General features: G+C 42.8%; 1 protein-coding gene across 5 annotated transcripts in view; it reads left to right on the forward strand.

Annotated features, from left to right (window-relative positions):
* The window catches only part of caprin1b (cell cycle associated protein 1b), a 158883-nt gene that overhangs the window by 17011 nt on the left and 127482 nt on the right, over positions 1–14390 (forward strand). For all 5 annotated transcript variants that reach the window (XM_072466579.1, XM_072466581.1, XM_072466578.1 and 2 more), the window contains exons 2-3: positions 2657–2719; positions 6772–6858. In XM_072466579.1, the coding sequence (XP_072322680.1) occupies positions 2657–2719; positions 6772–6858 (150 nt within the window). The remainder of the gene's footprint in view (positions 1–2656; positions 2720–6771; positions 6859–14390) is intronic.

A 14390-nucleotide genomic window follows, 5' to 3' on the forward strand; every position in this document is an offset into this window, starting at 1 on the left:
GGCGACTCTAGAGCAAAGGTTAAACAAACAGAGCAAATTACGAATTAAGAGCCAACCAAAAGTTAGCAACACTATAAATATTTTTGAAAATATTAAAGAAAGTGTTAGTTCTCTAGGTGGTGGGTGTGGGGAATTAATAATAAAAAACAAGGAGATGGCAGGTGAATTGAACTGGTGTTTTGCATTGATCTGCACTTTAGAGGATCCAAATAACATCCAAGAAATAACTGAAAGGCAGGAAATGGAAGGGAGGGACAAACTCGAGCCAATTACAATCACTGGGGAAGTGGTACGTGGCAAATTATTGGTACTGCAGGTTGACAAATCCCTGTTGGATTTTATCCAGGGTCTTAAAAGAAGTGGCTAGTGAGATAGTTGGTCCGTTGGCTTTAGTTTCCGAAATTGACTAGATTCAGATAAGGTTCCAGTACATTGGAACATAGCTAAAGTAACTCCTTCATTCAAGAAAGGAGGGACAGAAAGCAGGAAATGAAAGGCCACTCGGTCCAACATCTGTTATAGGGAAAACGTTAGAAGCCGTTGTCAAAAATGTTCTAACAGGTCACTTAGATAATTTCAAGGTAATCGGGCACAGTCGACATGGCTTTTGTGAGATGGAAATCATGGGCAGAATTCTCCCATTTTGAGACTCTGCTGTGGTGGGTGCAAGTATATGGAGTGCTTCTTGCTTCGATAGCTGGTGAGAAAACATGCCAAGTCTTCTGGCCTCAGCCTCCTTCATTATGTACCTGGGTGTTTCACACCATATTCAGTGGCGGGGCAGGACTGGATGATGTGTGTCCCGATGCCATATTGGAAATGCGCCCAACTTCATTGACCCACCATTGAAGAAAGAAGGTGGATCTCCCACACGTCACTCCTTCGGAATTCTTCATCAAGGATTCACCTCCAGGGTTTCAATCTCAACCTCTGAGATTATTTTCTCCTGGATCTCCGCGTACACTCGAGCTTCACCTACCAAACACACTTTCAGACCAAGGCATGCTTAGCAGAACATCAGTGCTCAAGTGCTGATGATTTAAGATCTCACTGTATCTGTCGAATAGAGGCTTGTCCTCAAACTCGCAAGTTTTGAGGGTTTTAAACTTTCATTTGCCAGTGCTTCCCTTTGAATCCTGATTTGCAGTGGCACAATTAATAAACCCATACCTCAAATAATCCTTTATGCTGCTTTGTTCCTGTATTCAGCTTCTTCATGAGTTGGCACCGGAGGCTCTGGAGTTCACACCAGCACTGCTGGCAGCTGCAAAATTGAGGAACCTCTCTCTTACTACGAACACGTGACGTCAGTACTCTCTGGCGCTGCTCCAGGCAGGAGGAGGCGTTCTGCCCGCCGGGCTCCGGCCTGCGTACTGCTTGGGGGGGCACTCGTGCGCGAAATGACTGGCATTCTGAAATCCGGTGGCAGCCAGCATTTTTAAAAGCCCGTCGCGCGTTTGGCACTTTCCGCGATCAGGGATGCCAATGCATGACCCCGTGCTCCTCCTGACACCTGCCCGCGACCCAGACTCTAGGTTTGAAAATGACTGATCTAGTATTTCTCCCCCTCCCCCCTTCTCACTCCGTGTCCTGCTCTGTGTGACACCTTCTCTGTAATGGCACCACATTCCTCAATAGGTCACCTGACCAGTTTTGGGCTGTTTCACTTTTTGTTGTGCATGTGCAAGACTCTGTTCCTGGATTAACTGCGCATGTGCCCTTTCCTGGCCGGCGCATGCGCAGAAGTCCCAGCACCCATGGGAACTGTAATTCCCAAACCATGGCTCCGATTTAAACCTGTGGTTTTTTCTTTTTTTTTCCATCACACTATTTAAATATACTTGCCATTGACTGAGACATGATCAGTAATATTTCTTCCTCCCTATTATCATATACAGCTCTTGTCTTATTTTGCCTTACTTGCAGCTACTTCTGCCCCCTGTATAAATGCGCTATATGGAGTTTCCAAGATGCTATGACAATCGGTGAAATTGAAATAGTGTCTTAAAAATTGGTGCTTTGCTAACTTTTTCTGCTCCAAAGTGTTCCTGTAATATAAGTATTACATACATACTACAGAACAATTTGAAGAGGTTCAAAAAAGTTATTTTCTTAGCTACAAATTTTGGAAACAAAAGAGTGAGAACATCATAATTGTTTAAAATAGATTATGCCAATCACACTTTGTCAAGTGTGTTAACTAGAGCAGTTTTCACATTTGCCTTATGGTCAATTCTATATGGAAAAAGTTAGAATTTTCTGAATAATAAAAGATGGACCTGTTATCTTCATTTGGCCAGACTGCAAAAGTATTGTAAGATCTCTAGTGCCCTTTTTATTCGTAATTGAAACCCTCTGTGAACTATATTAATCAAGTTGTATTTTGCATTGGTTTAAGTGTCTGAGCATGAAACAACGAGAAGTAGATACTCGGGCAGTCAATGCAGAGTTTATATATACCTGAAAGCATGACATGTGGGAGGTAAAATGGTATAGGACCCTGTTCAGTAACCATTTTGTAATGTGAGTTGAGTTTTAACCTTTTGTGTGTTTTGTTGCTGCATTATCTATTTGGCTTCTGGAGAATTAAAATTCAATGCATTTGCTACATTCAATATTTTCAACATTTTGATTTGAAATTTCCCTTTTGTTAAAGGGCAAGCTGGATGACTACCAAGAAAGACTTGACAGGGGAGAAGTCCTTAACCAAGACCAATTGGTAAGTGATTTCTGGATTTTAAAAATAAACCCTGCAATTGTTAGAGCTACATTATGCTCTTATTTGGGCTGGATATCCTTTTTATTAGAAAGGTCATTCTTCACCCTCGACATACTTGTGCCATGTGCCAGCCAAATACTGTTAAAATTATGCTTAAAATGATAGATCCTCGGCCTCAGCCATAAAACTGAGGAATGTCAATGTTGTTTCAAGTCAGGACAGTGCGAGTTGGAAGGGAAGCTTGCAGGTGATGTTTTTTCCATGCGTCTGCCACTCTTGTCCTTCTAGGTGGAAAGATCAACAGTTTGGAAGTTTCTTACTACTTTCATAGGTTTTAGGCATAGCCGGCATTTGTTGTCCATTCCTAATTGTCCTTGAGAGTGGTTTGCTCAGCCATTTGAGGGCGGTTAGAGTGAACCACATTGTGTCGTACCAGAATCACATGTAGGCCAGATCAGATAGGGATGGCGCATTGCTTTCTCTAAAGGGCATTAATGAATCAGATGGCTTTTTACAACGATCAATAGTAGTTTCATGGTTGCCATTAATAGCTTTATATTTCAGATGAATTAAATTTAAATTCCACCAACTGCCGTGGTGGGATTTGAATCCATGTCTGGATTACTCGTCCAGTCACATTAGCACTGCTCTCCTGAAGGTGCTGAGGAATGAGCCTTTGTAATGCCGCAGTGCATCTTGTAAATGGTCCACTGTGTTGGTGGAAGAGCATGTTTAAGGTGATGGGATAGGGTGTCGATCAAGATGTGCTACTTTGTCCTGGGTGATGTTGAGTGTCTTGAGTGTTGTTGGAGATGCACTCATCCAGCAAGTGAGAGTATTCCATCACCGTCCAAACTATTGATCTTTTCCACCTAGAAGGACAAGGGTGGCAGATGCATGGGAAAACCATCACCTGCAAGCTTCCCTTCCAACTCTCACATTATCCTGAATTGAAACAACATTGTCATTCCTCAGTCTTGTGCTTTTTGGCTTGTATTTTCTTGGGGGGAAAAGAAGCATTTGTGAAATTGGATGAAGTTGATCTGTTTTCCAGTAATTTCTTTGAGTTAAGTCTGGATGACTTACTGTTGTTTGCTTTAATATATGCACACATTGGTTAAAGCAAATAAATCCTGTTGGCTATGTTTTAAATTGCTTTCTAATAATGCACTGTTAACCTATTGAGTGAAAATAGATAAGCAGCCTGCTAATCCGTCTTAACATTTCCCCACTATTTCCCAAAGGAGGAAGAAGTGTGTGAAGATATAAAACATAGAACATAGAAAATACAGCACAGAACAGGCCCTTCGGCCCACGATGTTGTGCCGAACCTTTGTCCTAGATTAATCATAGATTATCATTGAATTTACAGTGCAGAAGGAGGCCATTCGGCCCTTTGAGTCTGCACCGGCTCCTGGAAAGAGCACCCTACCCAAACTCAACACCTCCACCCAACACCAAGGGCAATTTTGGACATTAAGGGCAATTTATCATTGGCCAATGCACCTAACCTGCACATCTTTGGACTGCGAGGAAACCGGAGCACCCGGCGGAAACCCACGCATACACGGGGAGGACGTGCAGACTCCGCACAGACAGTGACCCAAGCCGGAATCGAACCTGGGACCCTGGAGCTGTGAAGCAATTGTGCTATCCACAATGCTACCGTGCTGCCCTTAAGAACAAATAAATCTATACTATATCATTTTACCGTAATCCATGTACCTATCCAATAGCTGCTTGAAGGTCCCTAATGTTTCCGACTCAACTACTTCCACAGGCAGTGCATTCCATGCCCCCACTACTCTCTGGGTAAAGAACCTACCTCTGATATCCCTCCTATATCTTCCACCTTTCACCTAAAATTTATGTCCCCTTGTAATGGTTTGTTCCACCCGGGGAAAAAGTCTCTGACTGTCTACTCTATCTATTCCCCTGATCATCTTATAAACCTCTATCAAGTTGCCCCTCATCCTTCTCCGTTCTAATGAGAAAAGGCCTAGCACCCTCATCCTTTCCTCTTAAGACCTACTCTCCATTCCAGGCAACATCCTGGTAAATCTTCTTTGCACCTTTTCCAAAGCTTCCACATCCTTCCTTCCTAAAATGAGGCGACCAGAACTGTACACAGTACTCCAAATGTGGCCTTACCAAAGTTTTGTACAGCTGCATCATCACCTCACGGCTCTTAAATTCAATCCCTCTGTTAACGAACGCGAGCACACCATAGGCCTTCTTCACAGCTCTATCCACTTGAGTGGCAACTTTCAAAGATGTATGAACATAGACCCCAAGATCTCTCTGCTCCTCCACATTGCCAAGAACTCTACCGTTAACCCTGTATTCCGCATTCATATTTGTCCTTCCAAAATGGACAACCTCACACTTTTCAGGGTTAAACTCCATCTGCCACTTCTCAGCCCAGCTCTGCATCCTACCTATGTCTCTTTGCAGCCGACAACAGCCCTCCTCACTATTCACAACTCCACCAATCTTCGTATCGTCTGCAAATTTACTGACCCACCCTTCAACTCCCTCATCCAAGTCATTAATGAAAATCACAAACAGCAGAGGACCCAGAACTAATCCCTGCGGTACGCCACTGGTAACTGGGATCCAGGCTGAATATTTGCCATCCACCACCACTCTCTGACTTCTATCGGTTAGCCAGTTCGTTATCCAACTGGCCAAATTTCCCACTATCCCATGCCTCCTTACTTTCTGCATAAGCCTACCATGGGGAACCTTATCAAATGCCTTACTAAAATCCATGTACACTACATCCAGTGCTTTACCTTCATCCACATGCTTGGTCACCTCCTCACAGAATTCAAAAAGACTTGTAAGGCAAGACCTACCCCTCACAAATCCGTGCTGACTATCCCTAATCAAGCAGTGTCTTTCCAGATGCTCAGAAATCCTATCCTTCAGTACCCTTTCCATTACTTTGCCTACCACCGAAGTAAGACTAACTGGCCTGTAATTCCCAGGGTTATCCCTAGTCCCTTTTTTGAACAGGGGCACGACATTCGCCACTCTCCAATCCCCTGGTACCACCCCTGTTGACAGTGAGGACGAAAAGATCATTGCCAACGGCTCTGCAATTTCATCTCTTGCTTCCCATAGAATCCTTGGATATATCCCGTCAGGCCTGGGGGACTTGTCTATCCTCAAGTTTTTCAAAATGCCCAACACATCTTCCTTCCTAACAAGTATTTCCTCGAGCTTACCAATCTGTTTCACACTGTCCTCTCCAACAATATCGCCCCTCTCATTTGTAAATACAGAAGAAAAGTACTCGTTCAAGATCCCTCCTATCTCTTCAGACTCAATACACAATCTCCCGCTACTGTCCTTGATCGGACCTACCCTCGCTCTAGTCATTCTCATAGTCAAACACAATTAATTTTTTTGCCTTGGTCAGCATTATGCTCTTTGCATCACAAATATAAATGTTGTAGTCCTGTTCAAGGCTATTTTGCCTCTGGTTAAAAGTTAAAGTTTGACTTGAGACTTTTAAAACCGCTTTTCTTGAAGTCTTGATATTTTGCATATTGATAAATCTGTAAACTGCATAAAGATAGTTTTTATTGGGTATAAATAGTGTATCCATTATCTTCTATTCACATCTTGGCAGTAGGTGATTCCACAGGTTTTGTGGAAGATTTAACAAGTTTGAAAAGCCAATCATAACAGTCTTTACAGACTTGACATTGCAAAGTTCTCTTGAATTTCCATTTACTTCACCCAATTATAATTACAAAGGCCTAATAGTGAATAAAAGTGGGGTGTTTATACATTTTTACATTTATTGGGTAAGCTCAATATATTTGTCCTACTTGGGGGTGCTTGAATTTTTTGCAGCAGTGATTGTTACACATCAACTTCACTTGTTGAAAGCATTCTGTATTTAACTTCAGGAATTTCAGTACTAATAAGAAACAAATAGCTTTTTACAATGGTTTCTGTCTGGCTGACCAGGGAAGACATCCTGTGGTAAGATCAATTCAGTTGATAGACTTTTTTTTACTCATCTTTAATATTTTTTGTAGGATGCTGTTGGAAAGTTACAGGAAGTTGCAAATAACCTGGAGTTCGCTCGTGAATTGCAGCGGAGCTTCATTGCATTAGGCCAGGATGTAAGTATGCAAGAGATGGTGGGCGGCAGGCGTTAACTGGATAGAAACTGCTGTTATATAATATAGTATTAGAACAAAGAACAAAGAACAAAGAAATGTACAGCACAGGAACAGGCCCTTCGGCCCTCCAAGCCCGTGCCGACCATACTGCCCGACTAAACTACAATCTTCTACACTTCCTGGGTCCGTATCCTTCTATTCCCATCCTATTCATATATTTGTCAAGATGCCCCTTAAATGTCCCTATCGTCCCTGCCTCCACTACCTCCTCCGGTAGTGAGTTCCAGGCACCCACTACCCTCTGCGTAAAAAACTTGCCTCGTACATCTACTCTAAACTTTGCCCCTCTCACCTTAAACCTATGCCCCCTAGTAATTGACCCCTCTACCCTGGGGAAAAGCCTCTGACTATCCACTCTGTCTATGCCCCTCATAATTTTGTATACCTCTATCAGGTCGCCCCTCAACCTCCTTCGTTCCAGTGAGAACAAACCGAGTTTATTCAATCGCTCCTCATAGCTTATGCCCTCCATACCAGGCAACATTCTGGTAAATCTCTTCTGCACCCTCTCTAAAGCCTCCCCATCCTTCTGGTAGTGTGGCGACCAGAATTGAACACTATACTCCAAGTGTGGCCTAACTAAGGTTCTATACAGCTGCAACATGACTTGCCAATTCTTATACTCAATGCCCCGGCCAATGAAGGCAAGCATGCCGTATGCCTTCTTGACTACCTTCTCCACCTGTGTAGCCCCTTTCAGTGATCTGTGGACCTGTACTCCTAGATCTCTTTGACTTTCAATACTCTTGAGGGTTCTACCATTCACTGTATATTCCCTACCTGCATTAGCCCTTCCAAAATGCATTACCTCACATTTGTCCAGGTTAAACTCCATCTGCCATCTCTCCGCCCAAGTCTCCAGACAATCTAAATCCTGCTGTATCCTCAGACAGTCCTCATCGCTATCCGCAATTCCACCAACCTTTGTGTCGTCTGCAAACTTACTAATCAGACCAGTTACATTTTCCTCCAAATCATTTATATATACTACAAAGAGCAAAGGTCCCAGCACTGATCCCTGTGGAACACCACTGGTCACAGCCCTCCAATTAGAAAAGCATCCCTCCATTGCTACCCTCTGCCTTCTATGGCCTAGCCAGTTCTGTATCCACCTTGCCAGTTCACCCCTGATCCCGTGTGACTTCACCTTTTGTACTAGTCTACCATGAGGGACCTTGTCAAAGGCCTTACTGAAGTCCATATAGACAACATCTACTGCCCTACCTGCATCAATCATCTTAGTGACCTCCTCGAAAAACTCTATCAAGTTAGTGAGACACGACCTCCCCTTCACAAAACCGTGCTGCCTCTCACTAATACGTCCATTTGCTTCCAAATGGGAGTCGATCCTGTCTCGAAGAATTCTCTCCAGTAATTTCCCTACCACTGAAGTAAGGCTCACCGGCCTGTAGTTCCCGGGATTATCCCTGCCACCCTTCTTAAACAGAGGAACAACATTGGCTATTCTCCAGTCCTCCGGGACATCCCCTGAAGACAGCGAGGATCCAAAGATTTCTGTCAAGGCCTCAGCAATTTCCTCTCCAGCCTCCTTCAGTATTCTGGGGTAGATCCCATCCGGCCCTGGGGACCTATCTACCTTAATATTTTTTAAGACACCCAACACCTCGTCTTTTTGGATCACAATGTGACCCAGGCTATCTACACCCCCTTCTCCAGACTCAACATCTACCAATTCCTTCTCTTTGGTGAATACTGATGCAAAGTATTCATTTAGTACCTCGCCCATTTCCTCTGGCTCCACACATAGATTCCCTTGCCTATCCTTCAGTGGGCCAACCCTTTCCCTGGCTACCCTCTTGCTTTTTATGTAAGTGTAAAAAGCCTTGGGATTTTCCTTAACCCTATTTGCCAATGACTTTTCATGACCCCTTCTAGCCCTCCTGACTCCCTGCTTAAGTTCCTTCCTACTTTCCTTATATGCCACACAGGCTTCGTCTGTTCCCAGCCTTTTAGCCCTGACAAATGCCTCCTTTTTCTTTTTGACGAGGCCTACAATATCATTCGTCATCCAAGGTTCCCGAAAATTGCCGTATTTGTCTTTCTTCCTCACAGGAACATGCCTGTCCTGTATTCCTATCAACTGACACTTGAAAGCCTCCCACATGTCAGATGTTGATTTGCCCTCAAACATCCGCCCCCAATCTATGCTCTTCAGTTCCCGCCTAATATTGTTATAATTAGCCTTCCCCCAATTTAGCACATTCATCCTCTGACCACTCTTATCCTTGTCCACCAGTACTTTAAAACTTACTGAATTGTGGTCACTGTTACCGAAATGCTCCCCTACTGAAACATCTACCACCTGGCCGGGCTCATTCCCCAATACCAGGTCCAGTACCGCCTCTTCCCTAGTTGGACTGTTTACATATTGTTTTAAGAAGCCCTCCTGGATGCTCCTTACAAACTCTGCCCTGTCTAAGCCCCTGGCACTAAGTGAGTCCCAGTCAATATTGGGGAAGTTGAAGTCTCCCATCACCACAACCCTGTTGTTTTTACTCTTTTCCAAAATCTGTCTACCTATCTGCTCCTCTATCTCCCGCTGGCTGTTGGGAGGCCTGTAGTATACCCCCAACATTGTGACTGCACCCTTCTTATTCCTGATCTCTACCCATATAGCCTCACTGCCCTCTGAGGTGTCCTCTCGCTGTATAGCTGTGATACTCTCCTGAACAAGTAGCGCAACGCCGCCTCCCCTTTTACATCCCCCTCTATCCCGCCTGAAACATCTAAAACCTGGAACGTTTAGCTGCCAATCCTGCCCTTCCCTCAACCAGGTCTCTGTAATGGCAACAACATCATAGTTCCAAGTAGTAATCCAAGCTCTAAGTTCATCTGCCTTACCCGTAATGCTCCTTGCATTAAAACATATGCACTTCAGGCCACCAGACCCGCTGTGTTCAGCAACTTCTCCCCGTCTGCTCTGCCTCAGAGCCACACTGTCCATATTCCCTAGTTCTCCCTCAACGCTCTCACCTTCTGACCTATTGCTCCCGTGCCCACCCCCCTGCCATACTAGTTTAAACCCTCCCGTGTGACACTAGCAAATCTCGCGGCCATAGTATTACTAAGTACTTACTATTACTAAGACCAGCATTTGTTGCCCATCCGTGTAGCTTGCTGGGCCATTTTAGAGGGCTGTTAAGAATCAATTACATTGCTATGGGCCTGGAGTCACATGTAAGCCAGAAGGGATAATTAAAAAACCGAATCAATAAATTGCATTTAACTCCCACCTGCTGCCGTGGTAAGATTTGAACTAGTGGCCCAGAATATTAACCTAGGTCTCTGGATTAATAGTTCAGTGACATTACCTCCGTGCCATTCTCCCACGTTTTGTTTTGCTCCAGATTAAGGAGGGATGGGGACCTCTTTGGCCCAATTTGGTCCTTGTTAATTTTCCTGCTAAAGAGTAATATGTTAAGTTTTTAAAATTACTATCATGTTGACTTGACTTTATTATGTATTGCTTGACATGTTGACTTGACTTTATTATGTATTATACCCCTCAAGTAAGGAGACCAAAACTGTTAGGGCGGCACAGTGGCACAGTGGTTAGCATTGTTGCCTCACAGCTCCAGGGACCTGGGTTCAATTCCAGCCTTGGGTGACTGTGTGCAGTTTGCACTTTCTCCCCGTGTCTTCGTGGGTTACGTCCGGGCACTCCGGTTTCCTACCACAGTCCAAAGAAGTGCAGGTTACGTGGATTGGCCATGCCAAATTGCCCCTTAGTGTCCAAAAGGTGAGGTGGGGTTATTGGGTTGTGGGGATAGGCTGAACTCATGAGCTTAAGTAGGGTGCTCTTTCCAAGGGCTGGTGCAGACTTGATGGGCTGAATAGCCACCTTCTGCACTGTAAATTCTGTGTACACAGTACTACAATAAAAGCAAAATACTGGAAATCCGAAATGAAAACATAAAATGTTGGAAAAACCCAGCAGGTCTAGCAGAATCAGAGGAGAGAGAAACAGAGTTGATGTTTTGCCAATGCCCTGTACGGTTGTAGCATGGCTTCCCTACTTTTATATTCCATTCCCCTTGCAGTGAAAACCAAAATTCTATTTTCTCTCTCTCTCTCTCTCTCTCTCTCTCTCTCTCTCTCTCTCTCTCTCTCTCTCAATAAATAAATAATCTGCTTTTTCTATTCTTCCTGACACATTCAACAGCCTTATATTTCCCACATTATACTCCAACCAAATGTTTGCTTGCCCCTCCTATCTATATCCATTTGTACACTTTGTATCATCCTTACAACTTGCTTTCCTACCCACCTTGATAGCATCAGTAAATTTGGCTACAATATAGTCTGTTCCTTCATCCAAGTCATTAATATAGATTGTACATAGTTGAGGTCCCAGTCCCCTGTGACACTTCACTAGTTAGTTTGCAAACCCAAAATGACCTATTTAAAAACCACGACTCGGTTTCCTATTCTTAAGACAAGCCTCTATCTATGTTTTTTAATTTATTTTTTATAAATTTAGAGTACCCAATTATTTTTGTTTCCAATTAAGGGGCAATTTAGTATGGCCAGTCCACCTAACCTGCACATCTTTTTGGTTTGTGGGGATGAAACCCATGCAGACATGGGAAGAATATGCAAACTCCACATGGACAGTGACCCAGGGTCGGGATTCGAACCCGGGTCCTCAGCGCCGCAGTCCCAGTGCTAACCACTGTGCCAAAGTGCTGCCCCTCTATCTATGTTAATATATCACTCCCAACCTCATGAGCTCTTATCTTGTGCAGCTTTAATGCCTTTTGTTATATCTTCAAAGAACTCATAAATATGTCGAACATAATTTTCCTTTCGCAGACTCTTGACGCTGCCTGATTCTATTATGCTTTTCTAAATGTCCTGCTACTATCTCAATGGATTCTAGCATTTTCTCAATTATGGATGTTTGACTAATTGACCTACAGTTCCCTGCTTTCCGTTGCCCTCCATTCTTATATAGTGGTGTTAGATTTGTGGCTTTCCACCTGGGACCGTTCCAGAATCTAGGGAATTTTGGAAGATTGCAACCAATGCATTATTTAATTTCCCAGTTTCACCCGAGACCAACACTAATTAAATTTTTTCAATAATCTTTATTGTCACAACATTGCAATGTTACTTTGAAATGCCCCTAGTCGCCACATTCCGGCGCATGTTCAAGCTTATTCCTTTTTATACACTGGTAGAAGTTTTTACTGCCTGTTTTTATATTTCTTGTTTTCTCTCATTCTCCAGTTTCTTTTTTAAAGTCACCCGTTGCTGGTTTCTAAAATTTTCCCAACCTGCTGAGCTACCACCGTGCAGCATTATACATCGTCTTGTTCAATTTGATCCCATCTTCCACTCCTTTAGCCACAGATGGCACACGTCTGTCTCGTAGCATCTTCCCTTCTCAATGAAATATATTTTTGATGAGTTATGAAATATTTCCTTAAATGTCTGCCACTGCTTCTCTATGTCTTAACCTTTTAACCTACTTACCCAGTCCACTTCAGTCAACTTTGTCGTCATAACCTTGATTCCTTAATTTAGGTTTACGGCACTCGTTTCAGACTCTACTTAGAATTTGCTATCATGTTATCATCACTCTAACCTGGTGGATCATTTACTATGAGATTATAGATTAGTCCTGTTCATTATACTTTACCAGGTCTAAAATAGCCAGTTCCCAGTTTGGATCCAGAGCATATTTTTCTAAGAAACATTCTAAATGCACTTATGAATTCATCCTCTAGGCTACCGTAGCCATTTTGATTCATCCAATCTATGAGAATTAAAATCATTCGCAGTTAATGCACTATCTTTATTCCAAGCCCCATTATTTCTTGATGTATACTGTGTATAGTGTACCCACTGTCAGGGGCCCAATAAATTACTCCCATCAGTGGCTCCTTTGCTGTTTCTTACTTCCACCCAAGCTGATACTACATTTTGTTCTTATGAACCAACATCGTTTCTCACTCCTTTGTTAACAGCTACCCTACCTTCTTGTCGTTCCAAATTGTCAAATATCCATGAAAATTAAGGTCCCAGCTGTAGTCACTTTGCAGCCATATCCCTGTAATGGCTATCATATACTTCTATTTGTTATAGTGATTCATTCACCTTTAAATGCTGCGTGCATTTAAATAAAAAGCCCTTAATTGTGTCTTTTATCATTTTTGTGAACTCTGACGTGCTGCTGCACTCTTACTTTTGTGCACGATGTCCTATCCCATCGAACACAAATTATTGTGTTGAGGGGGTATAAGCAGCTAGGGCTATATTTAAAAAAAAACAACAGAACCACTAAGGTTATAATCTCTGGATGAAAGAATAATGGAGGGAGAAAGGAGTATGAGAGTAAACTAGCGAGAAATACCAAAACAGTTAAAACTTACCCCAGTATATATAAAAAAGTGGCTAAAATGAGCCTTTCGAGGGCGAGACTGAGAAATTCACATGGGGAATTGATAATGGGGAATTATGAAATGACAGGTTTTGAACAAAAATTTTGTATCTGTCTTCACAGCAGAAAACAACAAACAAATCTTTAAAATAGTAGGAAATCAAGAGGCAAAATGGGGAAGGGAGGTAGGAATTTAAAAGAAAAAGAAATGGGAATATTAGTGGGACTTGAGGCTGACCTGACCACCTGGGTCTTCAAAGTAGTGGCTGCAGTGATAGTGGATGCATTGGTTGCAAACTACCAAAATTCCCTAACTTCTCAAAAGCTTCCAGAGGATGGGCAAAACAGAAATATAACACCACTTTCAAGAATGGAGCGAGACAAAGCAGGTAACCAAAAGCCAGTTAGTTAAACATTTGTCATTGGGAAATGAACAACTAATTTAAGGTTATCAGTCTGGTTCGCAATGTAGCTCACTTACATTTGTTAAAAGCTACATATATTGGTATGCAGGGACCTGTCCCTTGCAGACAAAATAAATATGCCCAGGCATTGTGCCTTTTTTTGAATTAAAAGCGTGGAGGACAATCGTTCCCTCAGTGGTTTTGCCTCGACTAATCAGACTGGCTAATCAACTTGCTAATCAATCAGCGCCAATTTCTCATGCAGTAGAAATTGTTTCTCCCTTTGAAATTTGACGTTCTTGTATCTGTTCTTGAGTGCAAGACGATAACCTTCAGCAACATGCCTCTCTTTTTTCTCCCCTAATTTCCCAGTTCTGTATTAACAAGCAACCGTATTGATTTTTCCAATGAAAATTTCCTAATATCTGATCAAGATGTTTCTCTAGTTTACCTTGCTAAGACTTGTGGTTTGGATTTAAAATGTGGGATCACAGTAGCTTGTATACTTCACGCATGCCTGGCTTTTGGTTCCCTCACTAACACCAAAGGGGGTACTAACTCATTCTTGGTCTGCACCATCCATTTCCTTTCCCAGGGTGAGACTTGCTTACCCCCTGTTTCTGGATTCTTGTACTTTAATACTGTTAATGCTGTACTTGCCAATT

Source organism: Scyliorhinus torazame, chromosome 10, assembly GCF_047496885.1.
Source record: "Scyliorhinus torazame isolate Kashiwa2021f chromosome 10, sScyTor2.1, whole genome shotgun sequence".
In the NCBI taxonomy this organism is placed as follows: domain Eukaryota; kingdom Metazoa; phylum Chordata; class Chondrichthyes; order Carcharhiniformes; family Scyliorhinidae; genus Scyliorhinus; species Scyliorhinus torazame.